The sequence below is a fragment of the Hakea prostrata genome, chromosome 8 (assembly GCF_041222555.1).
Source record: "Hakea prostrata isolate BN-2017 chromosome 8, UWA_Hpros_2, whole genome shotgun sequence".
In the NCBI taxonomy this organism is placed as follows: Eukaryota; Viridiplantae; Streptophyta; class Magnoliopsida; order Proteales; family Proteaceae; genus Hakea; species Hakea prostrata.
In genome coordinates this window covers 48,401,380-48,413,034 of record NC_142607.1, presented here as the reverse complement: position 1 = coordinate 48,413,034, position 11,655 = coordinate 48,401,380, and the positions used below count along the sequence as shown (strand labels likewise).

Sequence of the window (11,655 nt, the reverse complement as noted above, 5' to 3'; positions counted from 1 at the left end):
TTCACAAACAACAACAAGAGGAAGCCACTTGTTTGAGGAAAAACGGCACAATGTTTTCTATTTTCATTTCTTTATTCCTTTTTTCCATGTCTAGCTAATTCCATCTTTCGATCAAGATTAATAGAATTTGATTTCATCAATTGTGAGACTTCGAGTAATTAGTATTTTTTAATTCTCGGTATTTATACGTTTTTTATGTTTATTATGTTATTGGATTAATCCTTAAATAATAGGCCAATTGGCATATTGTTTGATGATTAATACAATACTTAGTCAATTAGAATAATTATTTATTATTCTCATATAAGTGACAAATAACATCCTCGAATGGATAATCAATGTCCTAGAGAGTTTGCTATGAGAATGTATGTTATAGTTTAAATAAACAAGACTTTTTTGAATTTATTAACTAGAGATTGAGTCTTTCATGTTTTATGCAATTAATAGATAACTCAAAGGATAGATCCGAATGTTATGTTTATTAATTAGGGAATAACCCAAATGACAGATCCGAAGATTATAAAAAAAGTAGGAAAAGTTTGTTGTTAAGGGACTGATCCTCAATGAGCATAACCCATCTACCCGAAATTAAATTTTTTGTTTTTAAGTTAATGATCAATTGAGAGAATCAATACTGAAATTAAATCTTGATTGAAAATTTTTATTATTTTGATTTTCTTGTTAACTACTGCATCCATTTAATTGTTTTATTCATTATTGAGTTTCTTTATTCAAAATCCCTCAATTTTTATCAAGGAATAAATCTTCACCAATCTCTGCGGATTCGACCCTACTCACTTGCTTTTACAAATTCAGTTGAGAGAAGAATTATCTTTGGTGGATTCGACACCCATCACTAAAAGAGACTCTTGTGATGGAATAAATTGCCATAGATTGAATATAAAAAATAAAAAATAAAAGAAAGAAAAAGAAAAATACACCATCCAATGAAATTTCAAAAGTTGAATTTGCTTGGTTCACTAGGGCTGCAGAATGCACAGACATAGCTTCCCTAATCTTCCTTATGTTAAGAACTTGTCTGCTGATGCTGTGGCATGGGACTGTTGCCTTTTCTTGCTAAACTTGGGATTGTTGCCTTTTCTTCACTGCTTTTCCCCTCTGGTGATATTCAATCAGTGTGTTCTCTCTCACTGATTCTACTCTTTAAATAACTAAATCTCTCACAATTGAATTCGAGGTAGTTCCAAATTCAGTGTCCGTAACAGTAGTCCCCAGGTGCCTTGCATCCAGAACCAACTAGCGGGCAGCAGCTGGGGTGGGAGCAGCTTCAAGGACCTGATGCACCAATTTGTAAGTCCTTCCTGCCAGTGCTTTTGTGTTCTCTATGATCTGTTCATAACTGAAGAGGAAATTACAGGGGAAAAGAATTAGAGTATGAAGGATACAACTATAGTACTCTAATGCATCAAGTTAGTTAATCAAAATTGCTGAAAAAGACAATGTTTACATACACATCAAGATGAGTAGGCTCCATCACAACAGTCCCCGCCTCCGAATCGATCTTAGCATCAAGCTTCACACTCCGAACAAGATTAACAATCCATCTTTCGGCCTCATCGTAATTTAGATTCAACTTTTCAGCTAGCATTCTGCAAGAAAAGTTCAGAACCTATCAGGATTGGGACTTCCTTCCAAGAATAAAAGTTCACAGCAGTTAATTGAGAAGTTGGAACTTGGAACTTGGAACCATGCAACCATCTGCTGCAGAAAAATAAACTCGAACCCACAAGAGCATGAAAGCAGCAGCACTAATAAAATATATACAAGAATAAGCATTACAAAGTGATCTCAAAACTTTAGTCTCTAACTCTAGTGCAACCAGCCTATAAAAAGAAATGTCCAGATCCCAATAGTTGCTCCTAATTCAGATTTGAGCATCACTGATGCCAACAGGGTCTGAGAGAACTAGTGGAACATCCCAAAATGATTCCTGGAGTATCCCCATCTCGCCCCACCCCCACAAAAAAAAAAAAGAAATTTCTGGCAGGGCCAGGTACCCCAAAGACCTCCCACTCACATTTAACTAGAGGCAATCAGCCAGTGGTTCCATTGATGCTCCAAGAAAGGATTTCATGTTTCAAAGAGGATGCAAGCTCCAACATAGGGTCAAAGAGTATCATCATAAGGAAACTGAATCCAAATATAAACCATGAAACAAAGCACATCATTACCCTCTTAACTGACAAATTCAAAAATTTGCATCCATACACCCCAAACACCCTAAAAACAACGAAGTAATTTTACAAGAGTTTTCAGTAGGACAGAGAGCAAAAGCACCTTTCTAGTACAACAAAAAATTTCTGACAGATCATGCAACCAAAAAATAGTCGTGGTAATAGCAGCAAATAAATTATTAATGCACAAACAAGATAAATATTTTCCAATTCTAAATAATGTCAAAACTGTCTTCCATCATGTAACCATTATCAACTTCTGCAAACATTATCTCGAAATAAAAGAAAATTGCAAAAACTTGTTAATCAAATAAAGTAAAGAATTTAAAGACAATATGTGCACGTGTGCATACAAAGTATTTAAAGCATAGAAGCATAATGAAATAGATACAGCAGAATCAAGGCAGCCAATAGCATATTGCTTGTAGGCATCACACACACCTCATATCAATGCACTGATGTATTCGGCAATAGGTCTCAAAGATAAAGAGTCGTGCATTCTCAAGGAACTCATCCCTTAGTGGCACAGTTGAAAAGTTTCCTTCCTCAACTCGTTTTCCAAGAAATGGGTCATTCAATATTACCTGCAAATTGGACCCAGTTTGTGGTTTCAGCATTCATAATAGGACAGAATTTACATGCCAATGAATAATCCAGCCAAAAGTTTAAGCAGTGCTGTGATTGGGGTACTACAAATGATTCAATTTTCCATTTACCGGAAGATCAATGACACCAAAAAAAAAAAAACTTAACAAATTACAATCACTTGATTTTCCAATCTTAGCAATAAAGGATGATTATCTCTCAAGATTGTTAATAGTCTTGCTAAAAATCAACGGAAACTGTAAACTGTAATTACCCAGAAAAGCTACCAAGTACCAGTTCAGTCCGAACATCCGTAATAATTAATTTTACAGGCATTGAGTGTCTAGGCCACGTACAAAATAGCTCAACGAACTAGCTTAATTATGTAAATATGCCTAACTTAAGTTATAAAGGCAGAATAATCTTTTCTTATAATTATTTCAGTTTTAAGTGCCCATGTCACAAGCAAGGTTCAACAACTTGGGTTTCAAGGCTGGACGGTGGCAATATTTCAGCCATCTTGGCTGAAATGTGGTATTTTTTTCATGAAATTTCGATGGCCTTTGATGGGTTTTTGACCTGGGGTTTTTGCATACACCTTATTTAAAGCATGCATAACACAATAGAAGAGGTATTTTGTTCATATCTTACCACTCGTGAGACTGGTGTGTCTGTTCAAACAAATACAAATAGTTGAAAATTGAAACAAAATTACTTTAAATGTTTCATACAATCAAATGGAATGTTAAACAACATCATACACACAAATTAAATAACCAAAAAAGAAACATCTGCCGAGATCACCACTTAAATCCAAGATGAGTTCTTCGGTGGGTCCATCCTCAAGCAACATACCACTACATCTGTCTCATCCTCTCCTTCGAATGGTGGACATACACATCCCAGCAAGGAAGAGTTTGTTGATCAAGGAATACTTTGAATTGAGGGGAAAATCAGAATGAAGAAGCAAAAAAAAAAAACAAAAAATTGGACGAAATAGGCAAATCTGCAGTGGCAAGTCTAGACGAGATCTGTGATACCTGCAGATCTCTTCAAAACATGGATTTTATAAGTGGACCAAAATGGTTCAATAAGGTCGAGACAGGGCATCCCGGTTAAAATTTCAACCGAGATGGACCAAGATATGCTACATTTGTTTCACACAGGAAGTTTCAGGAGGGAGTTTGGGGCCAGGTTTTAGGTTGACTGGAAGACCTGTAGGGGGGAAGATCAAGTTGAAGTACTAGGATTTCTGATGGTTAAAACAAACTCTATGATGAATTTTTCAAGATGGGGAGAGTTGATGCAGATCCAGTACCAACTTGGAATAACTTAATTTGAAATTGCTTCACACTTGTCACGATAGAGTTCTTTATATATATATTGTCAACAGCCTTATAAATTGTAATAGAATTTGAAATAGAAACTAATAGAAATTCTAGCATAATTACAACTTGTTCTAGACACAGGAAATTAAGGATAAATATAACATTACTCTTCCCCATATGCATGGCGAAATGTTAGGCCTACTTACGTTGCAATACTCAAAAGTCATGTGACAAATCACATGATGATTAAAGTTGATCTATGAATTGAACCTAACAGAGCCTGGTGGACTCAAAAGGAAAACAGAACTGGAATAAACTAATAGAGTAAATAGGCTAAAATTCATTAACCACTTAGGCAACTATGTATTAGGCCTCTAGGAGGTCCATTACCAAGGAAACCCATGTAATAAAGGGTCCAACCACTATATGACCCAACCCTAGGCTTAGATTCCACTAATTAGAAGCCCAAAAAGGAGCTGGATCGGCATCACTTTGAAAATAATTGTATCAGCCAATATCGACAGGAACAGTGTGAGCTGATCTTAATTCAGATCCAGATCCACCAATCCATTCAATTAAATAACAGAAAAGGCTTAACTAAATGCATGCCTTTTTATCCATGTGAAAATACCCCCCCCCCCCCCCCACCCAAACGAGGACCAAACATTCAAAGCCCCCTCCCAACACAAGTCGATGCTTAGAAGCTGCACAAGAAACAATATATCTTCTTCTCTGTCTTCAATAGAAAAATATCCAAAATCAATGCTGGCTTTTCTTATTTTAATTTAGTTCTTTCTGAGGTACCACTGACAAATTTCATAAAATGACACAGCAGTATGTAACAGTAGCTATGGTGTTAGACATCCAGCAAGAGAAACTTACAAAATCTAAAGTTGTGAATTCACACATACAAAGGAGAAATATAGAACAGACAATGCTGCATATTACATTATAAAGAAGTAAACGAGGAAAACCATTCATTTCAGGGCAGGAAACTTACATCTTCACACTCTCGCAACTTCTTTTGAGCACCATCAAAATCATAATTGACAAATAAACACTCTAGGAACTCTGTAATCGGATCCTTGTAGGAGTATTGTTCCTGCTGTATAACTTTGATAAATTCTTTCAGCTGAGATCTTCTCCTTTTATTAACAACATATGCAGCGGCCAAGTAGCGTAAAAGGTGTGGTGCATTTGTCTGAATGGCATTTAAATACCTGCAAAAGAGAAGTTTATATATCCTCCAATAGAATCAGGCAAAAAAATACATGATATATTTTAAGATTACCAATTGATACAATAGTAGCAGTGATAGCAGACCAACGATGCATCTTTAAATTGTATTTTTTTTAATTATTATTAAAAAAAAAAAGCACAAGTTTGACACTTGCCAGACAGCATTATTAAATTGTATCTATTAAATAATTGTTTAAAAAAAAAAGCGCATGTTTGACACTTGCCAGATGGCAATATTAAAAACATACACAATACAGACGATAAAGAAAATTGGATATTGTATCAACATAGTGACAAATGGCTAAATAGTCTTTTAGTACCTACACGACAACCAATAATACTATGAGCTTCCCCTATCCACATGATATGGTACTGAAAACTTTCAGTGCAGGATTGGCAGGTATTCAAGAAGAGCTACAAATAGTAGCAGTAAAACAAAAGCAAGGAAAAAAAAAGTTGGAAAGGTTTTAGATGGCAGACCTATCATAGGAAAACAAATCAATGAGACTTGTTCTGCCACTGTCATGATTAAAAAAGATAAACAGGCTCCAATGTATGAGCCAAATTCTACTTTGTAACTGGATCAATGGCGGGGCAAAATTCTGAAACACAAACAACAATGAGGAAACATGCATCAGGCAAGCAATGTCAATATGCAGCAAAGTGACCTAATAGTGAATACAATACCTTTGAGTCAATGATTTCTCTCAAGCGATTAAGCTCTTCAAGAGCAATATCCCAGTTTTGCATTAGTATCTCAGCAGCTAGTTTTCCCCATAATGCACTCAAATTCCTTTCATTATTTGTGGACAAAGCCCTGTACTGATATAGATAGTCAGCAGCACCAGAGTAGTTTCCACATTCAAACTGAAATTTGGCATATTGGTATAAAGCCTCAATCTGATCTGGCCCAATCTGCTTGCAAAATGCAGTTATTAGTCAAAATGAGATAAATTCCCAACCCCAAGAGAAAACACAGACAGATGAACCTAATAATGTCAAACATCACTAACACTCAGAGGAGGTCCCTATAAAAGACATTAACAGTAAGGCATGTAGTACTTTTCTCAATAGTGTATAAGCATCCCTACAGGAAAAATCGTAAATCAAGTCTCTACTTTTCTGTTTCACAAGATAAGCTTGTGTAGAAGGGCCAATATTGACAGTTAGATTTTAAAAAATATATGTATATTTAAATTTTGTATTAAAAAAATAAAAAAAAAAATAAAAACTTCAAGGGAATATCATATCATTAGACCAGAAGATATGATCAACGCCAAACCATTGTTGAAGGTGCCTTCTGAGAGGAATTATGAAACTCAAAAATAAGGGAGAAGGAATATGATGGAGAGATTTCTTATGCAAAGGATATCATTTCAGATAAAATAAAAAAATAAAAAAAAAGGGTCAAAACATGGCCACAGATTAGATAGTTATGGAAAGCTTGAACAAGGACAGATGCAACAAGACTTACTAAGGATAGAAAAGAGAGTAAAGGAAGAGCACAGACTTGCTTCCAATAACCTAAACTATTACTCCTATTCCAAAGGAATCCCACCATCCACTGGCTGGACATAATCCCCATTGAGTTGGGGAAGCTGGGCCTGATTTTCTTCTTCTTGCAGGATTAAGTGAGATAAGCCTGCATGCATCAAACCCTGCAAGTCCCACCACCATGGTTGTCAAAGCGTCTGCCTAGGCACACTTAGGCGGTTTTTCAACCGCCTTGTTTTGAACCGTTTGTTAACATGCAGTTTTTTTGCCCTTTTTTCACCTAATTGCTACCACTTTGTCGCCTTGTGCGCGCCTTACTGCCGCCTAGACGCCAAAACAATCATCTTTCTAACATTTTGTACATGATAATATTTTTTCTTGATTTTTTTAAAAATCAAATTTTATTCTACAAAGCCATATACAAACTTAATAGTTAGTCATTTTGGAATTGGGAATCAATGAATCATTAAATGGATAAGGCACTTATTTTGCATCACACTCTCATAGAGGTAGGTAAAAATGTAAAATCACTACTTTCATTTTCATACTTATAATTTGATATAGTTTATAGTCATATGTTATGATGCATGCTGAGATGAACTTATGTTTGTGTTCTTTTTTGAATAATCTTTCATAATTATGATTCCCGAATGCTTGTTATTTTTAGATGAATGTGATTCTTGAATGTTTAATAAGCTTATAATAGAAATTTATCAGCAAAATGATAGTCGTATTGAAAAAATTTGACCCATCCGCTTTGGTCACCTTATTGCCGCCTAGGCGGAGCCCCAACCAGTTTGGTCGCCTTGCCACCTTGACAACCTTGCCCACCACATACCTCCGGTTTGCGAAGACATTAATCCAAACTTTTAGGACAATGTCCATCTTGAATATTGAAGCACCCCCACCATACATTCTTCATACACTTCAAAACCCAACAGTAGCCCTCTTTTCATTGAGACCATACTCATCTACAAAACACACACGCACACACACACACACGCACAAAATCTGAGAGATGCTCACATGCTTGGAAACTGTCAGGATCTCATTGTGGTTTGCCAAACCAATCAGACCAGGTGTTGCCACAGCCTCCCTTATTACCACTAGATCAAAGATCTCTAAAATAGCCAATGCATTGGACCCCTGATTGTAAGCTCCAACGATCTCATGACCTTGAAGCTCATCTTCTGCTCTGGAACTAGGATAAGCTTCTCAAACCAATAGCAGGACAAATCACCGGTCTGGTTGACATGCATATAGAAAGATTCCAAGTTGATAGTGCCATCCTTGCTGCTATCTCCAGATACTCCACTCTACAGATGTGGCAGCTTGTTAAGGCTCAAAATGCACTACTGCAGGACTTATGTCTACTGCTAATCACACCAACCTACAAAGCTAGAAGACAAACAGGATCGGTGATGAGGGCCTTCTCATTTTGCAGACTGATGCCCAATCCTTCCAGAAGTTGGCTTTGTTAGTGTAAATCCCACTTCTTTGAGTTTGGACTTTGATTGCCACCAATTGCCATAATCTTGAGAACTTGGCATTCTCGTTCCAATGATATGTTAGGTGACACTAGATTTCATGCTTTGTGGATAAATGCATCACATTGGAGAAACTGTGTCAAGCCACCAATCAAGGGATGGAAGCAACTGCTTGTGGATGCTTGAATCTGATCAAGATGAAGATTAAGAAGTCCGGAACAGCAAGTCATAAGAGAGCAGGGTCAAGGGCAACTAAGGCTTCATTGGCTGTAATTTGGACAACAGGGAGGAGTTTCCTTCGGTGATTAGCTTGTTGCTATGCTGTACAGCAGCTCCATAAATCAGCATTGTACAAGGAGAAATTGGGTCATGGGTGGAGAAGCATTGAGAGGGCAACTTTAGAAAACCAAATGGTTCTGTAACAAAACTACTTCAGAAAGGCACCTCTGAATGCCAGTTTTCATAGAAGGGGTACCCTAAGCATAACCTTCTCAAACACTGGGAACTTCCATGCATAATTTACCCTTTAAACAAAACAAGTAACCAAATGAAAACTCAATTAGCCTCATTTTTATATACGGTCAAAACATGAATCAGGTTCGCTCATATAAGCCCATATTTGCACTTTCCCAGCACATAGAGCTAACTCAATGTGCAGCAACTCAGGCCTACATATATCTACTAGTCTACTAGCCATTAAAAATTAGACAGGTATAATGCATGAATCAAGCATAAATAGATAAAAAGAACCAGATTCATTAGCCTCCATGTTGCACATAAGTAAATAAATAAACTCAAACTTCAAAAATTAAAAAGGAACAGAAAAAAAATACCTGATATCGATCGCTAAGCATCTGGATATTATACTGCTTATCAGACCTGAGTTCCTGAAACGAATTACGGTTCTGAAGAAAAGTAATCAACGGGGCAGCAGACTCTTCCAAAGACTTCAATCTTGCAACAACTTCCACACGCCTATCAATCATATCTATAAACACAAAATCCAAATTTTATAAACACTAAACAACATGGAAGAAACAATAACATTTACATACAAGAAAGCTTAAGTCGTAGAAAAGGTAGAACCTTGCGGAACTTCCTCAGTGTGATAGAGGCTCTTGTGGATGTCCATGGCATAATCCACCATATTTGTTTTGTTAAGAAGTTCAATCTTAGCTTTCAGGATCTCGCCATCAGGGTAAAGCTGACGCTCTTGCAGGAATTCTAGTAGGGGGAAGACCAAGTGTCGGTCCAGTTGAGGAGCTACTCGCTGAGTGAGATCATACTGCGCCATGACTGCAACTGAGAGAAACCCTAGCTGAATCTTCCCTGCAAGAGGGAATGACAAGGAGAGATGTTGATAACAAAAACCTAATTTAGTAATACTGAGAACAAGACAAACCATAACAGTTAAAGATGGTCCTATCATGGTCAATCCCAACTGTCCATAAAAGAAATCCTTCTTATTAAGGAGCTAGTCCCTAATTCGTGTGGCCTGGCCAGTTCTTTGTAAACATAGGTCCATGCAGAGACCACTAATCCAAAAGACTGATTGCATGGCCCATGTGGCTCACAGCATGTGAAAGTACCATGCTTTCAATTTTAAGTCTCTTAACACCGTCACTAGTGACGGAGGCAATGGTAGTTTCTTAAAGAGCAGTGTTTGATTAATAATTAAGTTATAGTACAAGAGGCAATAGTAATTATCCTAAGTATTTTTTTAAGGGACGCAATAGTAGTTTCTTAACGAAAAGTAAGCATGACAAGCAATCCATGCTCAATTTAGCTATCAAAGTCACAATCACAGTTATTTATTTCAGGTTCAAGAATTATTCAGAATAAATCAATCACTTAATTTATCGGTTTGGTCAAAAAAGCAGACAAATTAAAATCCTGATTTGGATTCAAGTGTTATCTGTTTGCTAAAAAGGAAGTCGGGTGAATCATTCTGATGTTTAAGTTCAGCGAAAATTGTATATAGAGTCTAAGTTTTTCTTCCATTTCAAAAGATTACAATATAATCTTTAACAACGATGCATGATAAAATTTCAAAATGAAACATCAATCTACCTAATATCATCCTTTTCCATTGAGAGCTATGGTAACCATTCACTAATTTAAGCTCTACTGCAACTTTAGTCCCAGATTCCATGCACCGGATCAGTTTGACCCTTACTCTCATTTTTCCCCAACCATGATATTAAGCTTTTGAACAAGGGGGTACAGCGACACAATGAATGTCATTGATAACCAGTGAAGAATAAGGCAACCTCACAAGTTGCATTAAAATCATAAACTTCACAATTGTGACAAATAGAGAGATCATTAGAGCCTACAACATAAAACCCGAGGGTGAGGATGGGTTGGGTGGATATCTTCCTTAAAGCCCCCATTGTTTAAACTGGGGGGGGGGGTTGAGTGACCATCCTGCGGCCACGCAGAGAGCTCTGACCCTCATGTCCAGACCTTCCAGCACGAAAATCATTGGCCATTTCCATGACCATGATCTTTTCAGAAAGTAGATTTCACATCTCCTTTGTATCTTTACAATAAAGAGCTATTGTTGCCAGTCGTTTTCTTCTTATTATATTAAAAGACAAGTCAAAAGATCTAACACTAACCATACACACCCAACAGAGAGATACAGTATAAAAAAGACAAACATTTTGGGTTTTACAGGTTTAGAAAGTGGCGAAGGGGCAGAGAGTTAGGGAAAGTAAGAGCTTTCGGAAAGGGTGGGAGTGTAGGACTCAGCCGCTCAGGCTTCATCTGCAAATCCACTTATATGGCAGCAGATAAATATACCAATCTACTTTTCAACAAATTGAAGAGTTGCAGAGGAAAATTTGAAACTTTACTCACAAGGTGAAACTATTCTTTTGGAATTCAAATTTCAGAGAAGACCTGCCGTTCTCAAATCTCAAGCAATCTACCTATCCCCTGTGAATGTTAAACGAAAGACCGCAGGCCAAGAGGCATCAGACCCAGGAGTTTGCAGGACCCGTATGCTGAAAGCCTTTGCAGAAAATTTGTAGAAAAGAAACCGAAGAACCTAAAAACGTCCGCATGGGTTTTTAAAACTTTTCGTACCTTTTAAACACCGAATCATTCGCTTATAATTCGGTTCGTCCTAATTAATTGGGAGATATATTTGTGTAGGTTACAAAGGCGACTTTACCGAATCATTGAGTAAAGTGCGGATTTAGAACCTGAATAATTCGTATTATTCAGGTTCTCCGAATAATTCACCAAATTAAAAGTAACTATGGTCTCTGTTAAGAGAGTCTAGAGTCAAACAGGGCTGCAAAATGGTCGGGTTGTATCAAA

General features: G+C 36.9%; 1 protein-coding gene across 1 annotated transcript; it reads right to left on the bottom strand.

Annotated features, from left to right (window-relative positions):
- Nucleotides 1-701: 701 nt before the first annotated feature.
- LOC149008318 (eukaryotic translation initiation factor 3 subunit E-like) lies at nucleotides 702-11,374 on the bottom strand. The gene is made up of 9 exons (XM_089167314.1): nucleotides 11,191-11,374; nucleotides 9,415-9,657; nucleotides 9,162-9,316; nucleotides 6,035-6,262; nucleotides 5,828-5,949; nucleotides 5,109-5,328; nucleotides 2,637-2,779; nucleotides 1,473-1,610; nucleotides 702-1,360 (listed from the first exon to the last, which is right to left on the bottom strand). Exons 2-9 carry the CDS (start codon nucleotides 9,620-9,622, stop codon nucleotides 1,258-1,260), a joined length of 1,317 nt encoding a protein of 438 aa, XP_089023440.1. The 5' UTR covers nucleotides 9,623-9,657; nucleotides 11,191-11,374; the 3' UTR covers nucleotides 702-1,257.
- Nucleotides 11,375-11,655: the final 281 nt, after the last annotated feature.